Source organism: Octopus bimaculoides, chromosome 4, assembly GCF_001194135.2.
Source record: "Octopus bimaculoides isolate UCB-OBI-ISO-001 chromosome 4, ASM119413v2, whole genome shotgun sequence".
In the NCBI taxonomy this organism is placed as follows: domain Eukaryota; kingdom Metazoa; phylum Mollusca; class Cephalopoda; order Octopoda; family Octopodidae; genus Octopus; species Octopus bimaculoides.
The window spans coordinates 134,270,320-134,288,565 of record NC_068984.1 but is presented as its reverse complement, the minus strand read 5'-3'; the positions used below and the strand labels follow the sequence as shown (position 1 = coordinate 134,288,565).

General features: G+C 28.4%; 1 protein-coding gene across 7 annotated transcripts in view; it reads left to right on the top strand.

The window, feature by feature from the left end:
• Nucleotides 1-18,246, top strand: part of LOC106880165 (neurexin-3) — a 359,785-nt gene that overhangs the window by 273,713 nt on the left and 67,826 nt on the right. For 5 of the 7 annotated variants that reach the window (XM_052967514.1, XM_052967515.1, XM_014930005.2 and 2 more), the window contains one exon: nt 10,793-10,828. The exons of the other annotated variants lie outside the window; for them this stretch is intronic. In XM_052967514.1, the coding sequence (XP_052823474.1) occupies nt 10,793-10,828 (36 nt within the window). The remainder of the gene's footprint in view (nt 1-10,792; nt 10,829-18,246) is intronic. 7 annotated transcript variants of the gene reach the window in all.

Sequence of the window (18,246 nt, the reverse complement as noted above, 5' to 3'; positions counted from 1 at the left end):
ATATGCATTGATTTGTTTGTGTTTTATTGATTATTTTCTCTGTTTTTGTAAAGAAAAGTTTATATTTGAAAATATAAAAAAAGAAAAATAAATTCAGATAAACAGGTATATTTTCATAAAATTTTAAGGTTTTTGTATTGTTAGTGATGTGTTTTATGTATTTTTTAAACTTTGCTCGGCTGATATCTATTTTTTATTTTAAAAAATGCAAAATTTAAAAATAAAAAAAGAAATACACTATAGAGAAAGACACAAGTATAATAGTTAATTATCAAGTTTTATCAATTATATTCTTCAAACTATTACTTTGCTTATTTTATTGCTTAATAATAAACTGCATACCTCATATTTAATAGTGATAAAACATGTCATCTTGCAACAGTGAACTAGCCATGTTTAACATCACCATCAACGTTCATTAGCATAAAATATATCAATAGCATAAGTAGAAATAAAAGGGAAACTCTTTGATGTTACATAAACGTTAAGACTAAATGACTTTTAGATATGAGAACTAGAAGATACTTTTAGTGTTTTTAAAGTTTTAGAGTTAAAACCGACCTAATGAGAACAGAAAATTTGCTTTTATTGATTGATTTTTTATTTCTAAGTACAAAAAATTATGTATCTTATCTCAAAGCAGAGAAATAAAATAGTGCAAGTGATATTATATTTGACTGCAAAGTCTACAACCAACATCTGTACTACTTAATACAAACAAAATGTAGGAAATGCTACCTAGAATATATAAGTCGATGATTTTTGTTACAGATTTAATATTTCACTAAAATTAGTTGTTTTCTGATTCATATAGAGTTCAGATACATTTTTATTAATGTAACATCTATTATTAATTTTGTGAAAAATTTTAGAGCAATGCTTAATCAGATTAGATTTTTAAATATTTTTTTTTAATTTTTTTTTTATTGGAATACTAAAACGATGCCTGAGCAAATAACATTTACATTTAAATAAATGTACAAACACAGATACTTCAGATTATAACAATTTTTCTTTCCATTTATAATAATGTAAATTAGACAAAAATATATTTCAAAATAATAATTTCTTCTCTAAATATAAACTGTAAACAGTTGTTTGTGAGCATATACATATGTGCAAGATACACAGACACACACACACATACACACACACACACACACACACACACACACACACACACTCACACACACATACATACATATATATAAATATAATTATGTATATATATATTAGTTGTTCCATATATATTCCTAAATCAGAAAAAACAGGTGCTGTATATTAGGTAAAAAAGTGGGAATATTTTTCTTTTATGCAGTATTATAAATTTAGTCTCAAACCAGCCAATTCATATTCTCAAAAGATTTTGTGTTAAAGGATACTCCAAGTGTGGAAGGGTGATTTGATGCTCACCAAGCATCATACAATGTACTCTCTCGTTCTTCAGCTTGAATTTTCTCAGTAACAAGAACTGGCTATTATGAGGGTAACTTTCTAATACTGTATAAAGGATACATATATATATATATATATATGTATATATATATGTTTGTGTGAGTGTACACTCATACATGTATAGATATATATTTTACATATATTTATATATACATATATACATGTGTATGTATATATACATGCATATATGCATATATATGTATGTATATGTGCATGTATGTACATATGTGTGTCTGTGCGAGTATGAATTAAGTTGGACAATGTATAAACAGTATTCAGAACTCCTCGAGTACCTTTACAAACCAAAGCTGAAAATTGCAGAGAGAATCCATGTATTCTAGTTAGTTTTCTTCTTTATTTTCTGCATAGTTACAACCAACTCCCCAGATATATAGATGGAGTTAAATATGTATACATCTGGAGATGAATATTTATATATATATATATATATATATATACATTCACACACATATATATATAAATATGTGCACAGGTCATATATTTCATAACTGTTTTTACACCCAATTTTCCATGGGCTGAACAAAGCTTTTTGAGTTAGTTTTTGTATGGACTGTTACTTTCCTATTATCAACGTTTAATGAGTTCTCTCAATGCTGCATTTTCTGTGCTTAATTTGCCAGTGGACTGGACACTTTTTCATGACATCAGCCCCATTGAGACTGTCTTGCTATTTGCAAGACTAAAGAGTTCTCACAACTGAAATAGAGGAAAGAAGACAGGGCAATAACTTTAGCTTTGGAGTTAAGAGAATTTAAGTTATGGATGGGAAGAGCAGGTTTAATTTTGTGAAAAGGTGGCAATGAAGGAGGTAACAGAGATGAGAACAGTAATGGAAAAAGCATGGGAATGAGAAAGAGAAGGAGTAGTGTCAGGAGTTAGTGAAAATGAAAGAGGAAGAGCAAGGTAAGGCTGATGGGCTAAGAGAGTAGGCTCAGTGGAGGAGTGTATGAGAGAGAGAGAGATGAAGGTGAAAATGGAGCTGAAGAAACTACAAGGAGAGTCACTAAAAGCAGAGATGCTGGGTGCTATTAGAGGGAGATGAGAGAGTAATTGGACAGTATTGGGGCAATGGAGAATTTATAGAAAGAGGGCAGGGACCACAAAAGAAATAAGGCCTGGAGTTGGAACAGTAGATGAATGCAGCAAAAGCAGTGAGAAAAAGGTAGGAAGATAGATCAGAGATGGAGGGGTGAATAAAAAATTGATATAGTAACGGTTATAGCTTCCTTTCTACCTTCCTTGCACAAGTTCAGATTATCTCCAATATGGCAAGTCACAAATTTTTGTGATGTTTTGTTATTTCCTCTGTGAGGTTCAGCATCTTCAGATCGATTTTCTCCACTTTGTCCCATGTCTTTCTAAGTCTTCTCTTTGTTCGAGGTTCAGCATTTTCAGATCGGTTTTCTCAACTTTGTCCCATGTCTTTCTAAGTCTTCTCTTTGTTCATATTGAGTGTTTGATACTTCTTTTATGTCACTGTTGTCATCAATATACATTGTATATCCATACCTTAGTCTTCTCTCTTGCATATTACATTTGATTCTTCTATACAGCTTTTTTCTCAGGTCAATTATACTCTATGATTTGTGCATACTAACATTACACATGCAGTAAACCATGCTCGCTTTATTTCTATCTAGTCTTTACAAATCCTGTGCATATATATGTATATATATATATATATATATATATATATACAATCAAACTGGTATGCTGGAAAATGAGGGAAAAGCACAGAACCATTTAACAAGAAGAGAGGCTAGATGTTAAGTATAAATAGCATTCCATTAGTGATCCATCTAATTCAATCAGTGGCACAGCCTGCTCTTGAAACTAATGTTCGCATGGCTGAGCACTCCACAGACATGCATACTATTAATGTAGTTCTCAGGGAAACTCAGTGTGACACAGAGTGTGACAAAGGTGGCCCTTTAAAATAGAGGTACTACTAATTTTTGCCAGCTGAATGGACTGAAACAAAATGAAATAAAGTGTCTTCTTCAGGGACACAACACACCACCAGGAATCGAACTCATGACTTTACAATAGTGAACTGAATACCTTAACCACTCAGTCACGCACCTTCACTTATATATATATTTATTATTGTTATTATTATTATTATTATTATCATTATTATTATTACTATTATCATTATTATTATTACTATTATTATTATTACTATTATTATTATTACAATCATTATTATTATTTCACTTAGGTATAGCAATACTTCATAACTTAGTGTTGGAACTCAATATTCATACATTTCAGAACAAAGCATCAGTCAAGTATAGAACAGTAATAAGACATTAAAATGAAGGAATAAGGAATTGTCATGAACTTCATTAGCTTACATTTTCCCAGATAAAATCGTACATGTTTGAAGCTATAGAATGGTACACAAGCATTCAACTATGAATGCATTGCATCTTATTGCAAAACAGCTGCAATCTAATGCAGTTCATGACATAATCCCTTATTCCATTTTCATTTTATTTTCACACACACAGACACACACACACACACACACACACACACATATATATATATATAGGCACAGACATTACTTCTCAAGTACATGGTTTTGAGTGCAGTCTCACTGTGCAGCACCTTGAGCAAGTGCCTACTATGATAGTCATGGGGTGATCAAAGTACTGGCAGTGAGTGTGTGTGTGTATTTCTGGATACCCTTCCTGTCACTAACATTTGCCTGTTTTTGAAATAAAGAATCGCATATGTCAGACATTTTCAAAGATGTTGACAAAGAAATGCTATCGTCACCAGTTGTAGCTCACAGTATTTAGAGAATATGTAAACACACAAACAGATACATGTGCATGCACATGCACACACATACACATACATAAATATGATGGGCATCTTTCAGTTCCTATCTACCAAACACATGATTTTGGTTGACTCAAGCCATAGCAGAGGACACTTGACCAAGATGTCATGTAAGGGAACTGAACCTGCGACCAAATAGTTGGGAAACAAACTTTTTAACAAACTGACCAACCTGTGTCTTATATATATATATATATATATATATATATATATAAATGGATGTGTGAATTTTCCTTTGTTTACAGTTAACACGGAAAATTCAATAAGCAGTTACCAGGGTAGCAAAATTCACGCAAGTAACAAGGATGTAGCAACCTGTTCAAAAGCAGAAACTCTGGGTTAATGTGCAGTAGTTTGTATAGTATAAATAAATAAATGGAGTTAAACACAGGTATCATTCAAATTATTTTACTTCCGACATATGTTTTGAAGACAATATTGGTTTTATTCCAAAGGAATAAATGGTGTAAAATAATGTAATCTTCTCATCAGGGAAAGAAAGAGAATCAAACTCAACAATAAGACATTTTAACAAATGTGATGACTGTGTAAATGATGAACAGAACGCTATTATGTATTTTAAAAAACCGTTAGTAGATATGATGTCAAAGGTAACACATATGAAGAGAAGGGGTAAAGAAATCAATAAGGAGAGAACTAATAAAGGAGAAATATAGAGTGATATGTGAGTTAAATAAATGTTCAAAGCTTGGAAATAGATATTTCTATTGGAAGTAGGGTGAAAGAAGAACTAAATGCTCAAACTATATAAATTAGTAGATATCACCTATATTATTTTACTATTTTTACCTTATCAACAACTGTATAAATGAAATATAAGTGTAGTGCATATTTGTCGGGTAAGTTATTGTTTTCTCTGGTTTGAAATATTTTCAAACACTACCAATAACAACTTTTCAATTAGAATAGTTATTTAGTGTAATTATTGTACTTTCCTTTGATTATCATACGATACTGTAAAGTAGTTGTCACATCTCTCCATATTTCATGAAATATTATGAGAGTTCTAAATATTTGTGCAATTATCAGTTATGCTATTTCTTCGTGAATTCATGTTCATTTTCACTGGAATGACTCTTATATTGCATCTTATGCCTCTCGATTTCTTTTTCTCATGTCAGTGGCTCATTGTTCTCTTATTGTTAGAACTAATTATTCCATATCATTATTAGAAAACAATTTTGCTCCTGGGACATATCCATCTTCACCATCTCTGTGTAGTTACTTTACTCTTTTGTGCTCAGACACTATCATAATTTACTTATTCTCTTCCTTATATTTCAATATATCGATACTTTACATAGACTGCTTTTCTCTGATAAGAGAAAGCCTTTATTGTTAGTTGAAAAAAAGAAATACCAAAACTTCTATCCTTATTTACAGATACTATCAATAATTAACGTTTAGCACACTATCATCTAATTAACATTATATGTCTAATCAGAGAGATCATTGGAGCAGTGTAGGGTTTAAGTGTATAGTTGCAAAGGCTACCAGTTGTACCAGTGCATATAATGTGCTTAAATTTCTAGTTCCATAATAGTTTCTCAGAGATCTTCACCTTCCATTCATCTGCTAATACCAACTAGCATGTCAGATTTGGCTATGTCTGTTTTGTAGGCTTGAGTCAAAATTCTTTTTGCAGTTGAATAAAGATTTCTGCTTCGAAATTGTGTGTGTGAGGGAGAGAGAGAGAGAGAGAGAAGATTCCTTATCATGGATGAAACAGTTTTTAAAAATTTAGTTATTTGTCTACGAGTGGGACTAGTAATTACAGCTCAAAACCCTTTTATTTTAATCGTTTAAACAGAATACATTGATGGTATGTATAATTTGCAGGACAACTGGGACAAAAATAATGTCTGGCTAAAGAACACAACATGAAATGCATGCTAAGTTTGAACTCATAACAGTTTAGTTTATAATCTCATTTAGCCTTACAAAATGTAATTTCACAACCAGATTAAAATTTACATAACATTAAGTAATTAATGGAACACTCTGCACTTAAACATTTTGGAATATATCCATGTATCCATTTATTCAACAGTGAAAGTATTTTTTCTTGAAAATCAAGTATTTAATCACATGTATTTAATGAAGAAAATGTAGTGTTGTTTGGGTTAACTTTTACCTTAGGTACAAATTCCATTACAATGACATTTTTATGTACGTTAGAATTGTTTATTTATTATTTATATCTTTCTATGCCAAGTTTTATTTTGATAATAATGTAATTATACTTGATTTTATTTTGAATAAAAAAATGTTTATCCATAAAAATGTACCATGGTTTTTTTCACAAACAAAATATTTTATATTTTTATTTAATGTGAAAAATTGTAAAAAAAATGAAAACTTTTCAAAATATTTTCTTAAATATCATAAACTATTTTAAACAATCTTCTTCAAAATTCACTTTTTACATTGACATGTTTTGTTTAACACTTTTTTCCCTTTATTCCAATTGCTGTAATTAGCTGGACCTATTATATTTTGTACCAGCTTTCCGACAAAAAAATCATCTGCTTGAATGATACTATTTTGTAAACACATGAACGTTGTAGCCAATATATTGTTTCCTTCAAGATTTTTTTTTTTTTTTGATGATCATATTTATTTCAACAGAGTTAATTTGATGTTTGAGTGTAAACATATACATATACATACATGCATACATATATATTATACATATATATATATATATATTATATATAATGTATATTTTGTATTGTACATATACAATTTTTATTATACATACACATATACATATACACACATTATATATATAATGTGTGTATCTATATATATATATATATATATACTTCTATGTAAATAGATATTATATATATGTATATGTATGTATGTATGTATATATGTATTGTATCTGCGTGTATATATGCAAGGCATGTATATATAAGCACTAGGATACAGGAAAATCAAAATTAAGTAAAGTAACACATATTTTGTGAATAAAATATGATTGAAATCTTATGACAGTAAACGAAATATAGTTTGATAAAATGTTTGAAATATATGAAAACAAGCTGGGATGGTATCTACTAAGCTAAGCTAAAACACTTAGGATTAGTAAAAATGGATAAATTAATTTCTATTTGATAAGCTTCTCCAAAGATAGTATAACACACACACAGACACACACTCACACACATACACCATTTATGTCACTCTATCTCCAAATGTTTGTGCCACGTATAATTTGGCTTATATTTAGATTATCATGTTTTGTGTTCTATGAATTATAGAATATTCATGTTTTGCAAATGCTGTGAGATTATGTACATGCATGCACATTTTTTAATATTATGACTCTTTTACTTGTCCTTTTGGTGATTGCAAGTAATATAGATAATATCTGTGCAAAAATATGTACAAGTAAATATAGACAATATCTGTGCAAAAATATGTTGAGTCAAAGTTTTTTGTAATTTGACATAATTGATATTCATACACCACAGTTTGATTCAGTTGTCATATTCAACTGCCATCTTTTTTATTAAATGCTGGGTTATTAATTTAGTTAAATGAGTTTATCTCCTCATTACTCTTTAGATTATTGTTCTAAGGATGTATTATTTACTGAGATTTTGTATCTTTAGCACATTTCTGGTAAGTTTGAAAATTGATGTCATACATCCCTGCAGATATCTACAAACTGTTATGTTAAATAATTAGTCAGAATCATCTATAATATTACTTTTTCACAAGTTTTGCAAAAAGTATATATTTTGCTTTTATTTTATAGAATAGTCTAGCACTCACTTTTGATTCTCAGTATGAACTAATCTTTTGGGAAAAGCAAAACCATTATAATTTTACCATCATGATTCCTCTTGGGTTTCATACTTTAGTAAGAAATAATTATTTTGGTAATCAAATGTGCTTTCTGTATGCATATGTAGATTAACTGAACTAATGACAAACATTAATATTAATCTGTACTTAAACAATTTCTAAGTTTATTTTCAAATAAAGCATTTATTCATTAGATTACTGAATTTTACTAACAAACAGTTTTTTTTTTTCTTCAAGACTTTATTTACTTTGGATATGTTCACACTTTGAAAATATTCTCACAAATTTGACATTCTGCTGAAGCATTAAGTTTGAATTTATTTATTTTGAATTCAGAAAAATCTGTAAATCTAATTCATAATGCTATACTCATAAAACTTGAGATACCAAAAGATGCCTCTTCTATAAAAACAGCTCCGTGACTGAGTACAGAAGGCTTTACACACACACGCACACACACATACATATATATATGTGTGTGTAAAGAGTTTATATATACTTCTCTTTTTGGTAAGGAAAATTTTGTTATGAAAACTGGAATAATATATAGAGTTGCAACAATTATGTGTAAATTTTGTTAATTTTGTATTTTTTCAAGCGAACATGTAAAATTTTTTATAACTTGGAGTGCATTTCCAATTTATTTATAATACTTCTGTAAAATATGTATCTGATTTTCCTGCTAATTCTAGAGTTTCTTTAAAAATTTATTTCCATTAAAGATCCATGTGTCAGACTAAATTGTACTTTTAATTGGAACTTAACTAGACATATTTAAAAAATGAATTTAAAATAAAGGTTAAATTTTAGAATCATTCTCATGAAGGAAAGAAAAACTATTTCTTATTGTTTATCAAAGATGAGTTGATTTAATTTTTATATTACAACAAATGCTATCGTAAAACTAAATTTATAATATTCAAATATGTTATATATTTCAAAATTTAAAAAAAATCATTGTGTTTCATTCTAAAATGTGTAATAATAAATTAACCTTAATTACTGATCTCAGTGAGATGACTAGTAAATATAGTAACTAAATTTTTATACAAAAAATGCAGTTATAAAACAAGTATTGATTCTGACATGATATGAAAGCAAATGTTTTCAAAATTATCTTGTAAATTTCTAAATAGATCAACAAAATTAAATGCTAGTAATGAAGCAATATTTATCTTCTTTTTTTATGCTAGAAATTTACCAGATAGCTGGTAACTAATTGTCACCAATCACTATTTGCTAATAGTCCTTTATGTGAGTATGCTGACTAAGCTATTCCCTCTGTACAACAAATACATGGGAAATTTTGGATAGTCCCTTAGTCACATTGATATATTTGCATTGTAACTGATTTCAGTCACCTTTACAAAAGCATACATTCAGAACTTTTGTTTTTGTTTACTAATAAACGTATTAAACACTAAACCATCACATATGTAGTGAAATACATAATAGTTTATTCAAGTGCTACGTTTTGACTTTTTAATGGTTTTTATAGTCTTTTTGTATAACAAACGTTTTTAATCACAATTGTTTTAACATATTTACACTTACTCTTCACTCTGTGTTTCATAGTTAACTTAACTGATCAACAACTAAAAGATACTAAAACATATATACTTTCTTTTGATATGCTGTATTAAGAACAAATTGCATATAAAAGAATTCTGAAGATTATGTTTCACATTTTAGACTATTCTCAAATTCATTAAAATAGACAACTATGATAAAGGAAAAGATGAACGTTTAATTATTTTATAAAATTTACTGATATGAAAGTTTGTCTACAATTTTCAACAGAATATATATATATTTCTTAATAAGGATTCTCACATAGAAATCCAAATAGCAAAACATATCACACATAACTTACCATAAAGAAATTTATTTTTGGATAGAAAAATTTGAAACAAAGGGAGAAAATACAGTCAACATTTAAATCATTATTTTAGAATTTATGCACTTAATAATTTAGCTGTGAAAACCATACTGAATTCTAAGACTAAAAATCTGTGCAAATTTGCTAAAAGAGCTTTTAGAGAAATTACACATCCTATTAAATTTAGATTATGTAACCATCATTAATATCACCATAATAGATGAAAATTCATATAATTCTGTCCAGCTAAATTAAAGGCTTATGCTATCATCATTTTTATAAAACTAACTATATGAGTAAAATATTTTATATACATTATTTTAAAATAATGAAAAAATAAGAATTTTGCCTATTTTTAAAAACAGTGCAGAAAATCAGGTGTATATTACCAACAAATAGTCAGTATTGGTAATGTATATATAACCGGTACAACTATTTATTATTGTATTATTTCTACTTTATATTCCTCAAATACTTAATTTATATTTCTATATGCAGTTTTTGTCATGTAAATGATATTTATCAATATTTATTTTTTTAAATATTATTGTATTAATCTTTCAATTAAATTTCTTTCATCTAATGCTCTCTCTCTCAAAACGTTAACTAATCCTGTTGTTTGCTTTTTTCACATTCAACAAATTCACATGGTTTTTGCATTAAAATTATTTGAGGAATATATACACTTATATTGATATTTTCTTTTTTTTTTTCTTTACTTTCTGTTTTCTTGCTTGCCAATTTGCCCAGTATCTTCATGGTATATTGGGGAAATTCTAGACCCAGGTAAATCCACTTCTCCTCAGATATAAGATGTTACGTTTTACCATTGATAGCTGTATTATTTCTTGACTTCTCCCTCAATCATTATTATCATCACCATCATCATCATCATCATCATCATTATTTTTATTATTATTAGTTATCTTTAATAATTATCATTATTCTCAAACTTTTATCACAGTCATCTTCTTATATCGATATCATCATTATTATTTTAGTTACTTATTACTATTGGCATCATTATTAACTCCGAGCTACCATTATTACCTTCTTAAACTGTATATCAGGTTTATCAAAATTCATCGACAGGGCTTTACTTTCATTTTCATTAATAAAATATTGTTTCCATTGTCTCAACCACATATTTTTCGATCCTTATTGGTTTGTACTTTTATACTTAGCAAAATACTCATTAACATCACAATTGGTTATAAATTTTATTAGCAATCGACTAAAATAAGTAGATAAGAATTCAGTCTACTAAAACCATTTTATTATGAACTTTTTAATTCAATGACAATGCTTCCCCTTCCAATGAAACTTATCTGAATATTTACCTATTTCTCTCAGGTGCAGGTAGATCTTTTTCTTTTTCATTATCTTTAAGCAGTATTATCACACATAAATATGGTATATGAAATAAAATTAAACATAGTTACCTTTTTAAACATAGTTAGATATAACATTGATATTATGCAATTCTAAAACCTTAAACTTTTAGTCAGGCCAGTAACTGAATTCAAAGGAAATATAATTTTGATTGGTTAAAAATTATGTGAATGGATAAAAAAGAATTTTGATTATATTTTCATGTTTCCAACATTAAAAATGTAGCTATTTGATGAACTGCATAAATGTTTATTTATACAAAAAAAAAAAAAGAAAATAGTCTTCCAGTTTAAATGTACTATTTACCTTTATATAGTACATATATATATATTTAAAAAATGTACAAAATACCATAGAAGTAAAATCTGGCTTAAATTCTGAATAGCAGTTATTTTTCCAGTTTGTGATTCTCCAAGTAGATATATCAAACTAAATCAGTGAGAGTTCCTCTATATCCTAACCTGACCAACTAAAAATAGTACCCAAGTATTGCTCAAATCATAACCTACCAACTTATACTGATACTGTCAGGAAAAAAGACAAATCAGTCACAGTAGGTATGCCTTTGGTTGTAGGTCCCCTTGACCCGGAATAGTATGAAGCTAAAAAGAAAACAAACAACAATAATTTGATATGTAAATTAATGAATTCGTTACTCTTTAAAAGCCAAATGCTTTAAATATTTTGTAATTTTTTTTTGCTTAACCTCTATGCTGTATTATATTTATCTTTAGTACAAAAGATTTTAGCTTTCTTGAAGTTGCATGGAAAAGGTTTCATTCACATTCATGTCAAATAAGCCAAAGTGCTAACTTTTATCTTATAAATAGATGTGGAGGTGTATATATTTTAATCACTGTTGACTACACTAATTCTAGCTAAGAATTTCTTTATTGAACAAAAGTATGTTATGAATCATTCAGATATATTCAGATTAGATGACATATATCACATACTTTAAGATTTCATTGTAGATTGCAACAACTAATGTACATATAATAGAGCTCTTGATTGCCACTAAATAGATCAGTCTATTGGGCTATGCTTTAAATATCAAATATCAAATTTAATTACATGTGTATTGATATTTATATGAATGTATAAATATGTCTGTATATAGTACACACACATATATATGTATGTGCATACATACATTCATATATATATATATATACATATATTAAATAATTGATAGGGAAGACAGAGTGTACTGTAAGCTTTATTTAGCGTGACGATTGTTTCAGCTTACACCTGCACTGCTCCCTCGTGGATGGGGAATGATATAATGGAATCGAATGCACCCCATACCATGTGATAATTGGTCATTGTTGTCTAAGGTAAGATGTATCAATATATATCTATCTAAGTTAGGTTGTAAATTTGATACATTTCCCAGTTTAGTATCACGACTTGGTTGCTCTACTGCAAATATTTAGTACAGCTGTCCAGTTCAAGAAAAGCTTTCTCCTTCTCACCAGTCAGAGTGGTCCTGAAAGGAAAGTTTCATTGGCACTGATCTATGTTGTTATAATTTATATTAGCAGTTAAATACATTTTCTGCTTCTAGCTTCCTATGTCAGATAATTTAATATATAAGTGAATCATGAAGCGAATCTTTACTCTGCTGATAATGTATCCTACTTCAATATTACATTTTTTTAGAAAATATATCTAATGTTCATCGAAACATTTGTCTTGATTGTTTTGATTTCTTCTGGTCATTATAAGACATAGGTTTTGTAAGATTGATTAGAACATAACTAACCACACCACTTTGAGGGTTTTTTAGGCATCAAATTTTATCATTAAGACCAAACTTCAAAATAAATTATTTAAATGAAATCTTTCAAATACACAGAAAATAAACAAAATGTAAATTTTGCAAGTAGTCTCCACATAATTCATTCTTTTGTGAGCATTCAATGGTTACTTTAAAAAATAACATTGTAGTGTATGAAAGAGGTGATATACAAAATAAGATTAGATTTAAAAAATGATTTAATCTGATATACTGTTATAAATACCTGAATGGAAGGAGAATTTGAGCAGAAGAGATAGCAACAGTAAGAGGAAAAGAGAGTTTTAAAACAGAAGTATATGTTGTGTGTAGCTTTAACCCATTAGCATTCAGATTACTCTGTCAAATGTAATATTTATGTATTCCCATTATTTTGAATTAATCATTCATTGTCTCATAGCTTCTAGATTTCAATGATGTGTTGTTCACCTTTAGAATGACATTGTAGGGTAGGTGTCAGAGGCTGGATCTGGCTGGTTTGAACTTAAAACGGGTTGAAGATTTGGGCTGGATATGGCTGGTTTAAATGCTAAAGGGCCAATGATAATCTTAAGAGGGCTTTGAAAAATCATGAAGATAGGGAAATAAAGAAAACTATATTGATTTATGCCATACACTTAAGTTTCGTTTCTACTGATCAATAAGTGTAAATTTATTCATTTGATCAGTTTATTGTAACAATCTTAAAAACTGATGACATGAATCTGATTGATCTGGAAAAGCAAAAGAAAATGAAAATGAATTGTGACAGGAAACTTATGCTTACAGTGATATGCCTTCTCAGACATGATCATATAAGTATACACCCTTTCAAAACTTCTGTTGCTTTGGTAACTTTTATCTTCATTGTGTAGAAAATAACTTTACAGTTAATTTTTCATATATCTTTCACCGAAAGGATTTGTATATAGCATCTTGAATCAGTACTGGATCTGGATCTAGAAAATGTAAAACAGTTTAAAAGTTTTTGATAGTGAAGTTATTATAATCAAAGCTGTTGTGTATGTGTGAGTGTGTGTATGTTATAAAAATAATCATATGAACTAATTGGCTAGTGATAGTCTTCTTTAAAGTGAATCCACTGAAGGATCTCACTCAAGAAAAAATTATTCTACTTCACCTTGGTATTTCAACAGATGCCTCTGTGTGTGTGTATGTGTGTGTTTGTATGCGTGCATGTGTGTATATTTGTGTTTGTGCATTTATGTATCTTATCATGCCACACATATATTTATATATTATAAGTTTATATGTGGGCATGTGTGTGAGTATGTTTGAGAATTGATACAATTCATTGGAGATTTAATCATGATACACAGTGCCAAAACATCAGCCAGAAGGTAATTATTCTATTAAAATTGTTAGGCCACAAGATTTATAAACATGCAAACTAACTTTTTAGAGAGGTAAAGTAGCAGTAATATGTTAATGTTTGTCCCTAACATATGAACATTGAATGATGGGAAGAGTTCCCAGCAAGAACTAAAATAAAACCAGGCCATATTTACCGGTCAACTGAAATTTACTTTTGCAGTACTTATTGTTGTGAATATAAGAGGTTTAGTCTTCATTTACAGAACGCATGAAATAGCATGCAGATAGTATATTTAGACATGTATTTTCATATCTACAAAACTCTGATTGATGATCATGTTAGTCATTCATTGTCTCTCTGCAAATATATTCTACATAGTATATTGAATATTCTTTTCTTTCACATCTGTATGTATGTGTGTATGAGTTCATGAACCTTGGTTCTTTTCCCTAAAACTATGTATTTATATATATATATATATATATATATATATATATATATATATGTATGTATGTATGAATGTATGCATGCATATAAACACACACATGTATATGTATATATGCATATGCTTGAATAATATATATATGTGTGTGTTTGTGTGTGCATGTATATATATATACAAATATATATATGTATGCACACACACATGCATATAGTATATACGTGAATGTAATGAGTGGGAGCATGTATTTATATTTGGATATGCATATTTTTATATATGCACATAGAAATATGCTTTTATATATATATATATATATGTCAACTATTATATCATGAAGCAATCATAGTAACTATTTAGAGGGCATATTCATTGTTACTTGAGATATTAGATTGTTTACAAAATATTTTTGGAAACTATTTATACTTCAATTGAGAAAATTTATTGAATACTATTCAAATATCTATTTTTTAAGATAAAATTAAATTAAATTTATAACAATTATTTTCTGATAGGGAGATTTTAGAAAATATGTTTTCAAGATCATTAGGAAAATAAATAATTAGACATTCTTTTATTCAATTCTTATAATATCCATGTAAGTGTCAATTGCATTGGTTGTTTTTTTTCGTATACTCACTAAAACAAAACTATGACTTTCATAACTGATATTTCTTTTTGGTTTATGTTGTATGTATATGTTAGTCAGTATCATTGTCATATCACATTTCTCTTGCACTTGGCCAAGTAGGCTGTCCTTTTTGCACTGCACCATTAATGTCTTGTCTGTGAACTTAGTTCAGTGTCAAAATGGATGGAAATAACTGACTAACTTTCTCTTGTAATCCAGTTTATAACATAGCCACATTGTAAGAGATATCAACATAGATTCTAAAAATTGCAGGAGATGCAGACAATGATTCTGCTCTCTGCTAAATTACATTTAGTAAATAGACTTATTTGTATTTTAGTATTTTTCTCCTTTTTTTTTAAGTTCCTTTTCCATTAACAAATCCTATTGCTTTTTCTTCATCTTGTTCCACATCTTTCTCTGTTACTCTTTCTCAGTCTCTAAGTATACTTCTTGTATATTTACAGTTTCGTGTATATTATTTCTTTATCATTCACACATTTTCATAATTTTAATGTGTCACTACTTCATATTGCTCATAGATTAAACATGTTCTTAAATAACTATGCATACGATATTTTTACTTTCTTTTGGTCTAGTTCATATTGGTTTGTAGTGAATGAGTTTTTTCAATAGAGTCCTTATAAATATAAACTTCTATAAATAATAGTTTTCAGTTATATTTTTCAAATATGATATTTATTATATTCAAATAAAAAAATGAAATTATTATATCAGGCCAATAAAAATCACTTAAGTAATAGATCAGTGTTACATAGACTTATTATTTAGAATAAATAAACATTTTGTATCTCATTAGAAACAAATTCTTCTAAATCTTTTGGGTAGTAATGCTAATCTATTCTGAATTCTCATCATGGCAGAAAATTAATTTTGGTTAAGGATTACAAATCATTATTGACTTTTTTATGCATTAATTTTTGGTATAATGAATTAATGTATTATGAAATTTTCATTTGTAAACTTCTTCATTAAAAAAATTGCATACAATTGTAAAATTCCAAAGTTAAGCTATCAGATTACCATAAAACTAATCTATTGATCAGTTATACAGAGGGAAGTTCATAGTTGAATTAAGAAAAATATAAGATGAAAAAATTGTGAGGAGAATTATATGAAAGCAAAAATCCTTTCCAGAATCAATTCCTTTGGATGCTTATAACTGATTTAGAAGTATGTCTCCCTATATTACATTACACCTTGTGTTTCATATTCATTTAAAGTCTTCTTGCATATGAGTATTTCAGTTTACAGTATAAATTATCCATCTTGATTTTATGGGGAAAAACAGTGCAGGTGAAATATGGTTAAGAAATCATTCATAAAATATCAATTCATCATTTTAGAGAAAACATCTTTCTTTTTTTGTATATATCATAGTTCCATTTATCCTGAAGTTTATATAAGCATCTATTAAAGTAATATAGTCTTCTCTCTATAGACCCATAGCATTTTAAGGAAAGTGTTATGTTTTAAACAAATACTCTTAGGCTGTTATTTATCTACCTGGTTTTCAAATATGGCAAAAACAACAACAAAATATATCCCTTAAATTTCTTTAATTTTCAATATTTTTTTACAAATCTTTTTCATATTTTGATTTATGTTCTTGGCACCTCAAACATGAGTTTCTCTTCACACACAATTTATTTTCTATTTCTGAGTAATTTCTTTTTCACCTGTTTTCTTTTTATTTTTCTTCATTTCATAAAATTGTATTATTTTTTCATCTTACTTAGATTGTATATATAATATAATAATAATAATGATGATGATAAGAATAATAATAATAATAATAATAATAATAATAAAAATAATAATGATGATAAATGCCCTGATGCTATACCAGGCAGTGGCTCCCATGGCTTCTGATCTTAACTCATTGGAAGTGTTATCATATACATTGTTTTGTCTTGGTATAAAAAGGTGGGCAACAGCAAATATTCTGCTCAATACCACAGATTTGTTTGTCAGTAGTTTGACATTAACCAGCTGAGCATGTCTGTTCATGGCTGATGATATGTGCATCGCTAGTCACGAACAGAAGTAGTGGGGGAGCATCATAGCCATGTGTTGAGAGGAATTCTTTGTGGTTTGAATAATTCTCCTCGGGAAATATGGGTGCTTCATTTATCATCTTTAAACAAACCTTATTCAGGGACCTTTTGAGTAGAATGGGCTACTCAACCTGAAGAAAATTCTAACTGGGCTCCACCTGCGAGGTCATGCACTGTTTATCTTGATATAAGATCACCATGTCACACACATGTGGTTATGAAGCAAGTACCTGGTGGGTATATTGGGCTTTATATAACTGTACCCCAGAGTCACTTTGATGGCATGCGCTCCTCTCTCACTCAATAATAATCATAATAATAATACTACTTCAGACACATGTACATGCACGCACGCACACACACACATGTATATGTAACCACACTGGTGGTACATTTTCCACTTATTTACAGTTTCCACTTGAGTAAATTTTAAAAATAATCTGCTGTACTTGAATCAGTTGTTCCTCTGATACTTTTTAGTCAAAAATATTTGTGTATGTGTGTGTGTATATCATATATGTGTGTGTGTATATATATATATATATATATAT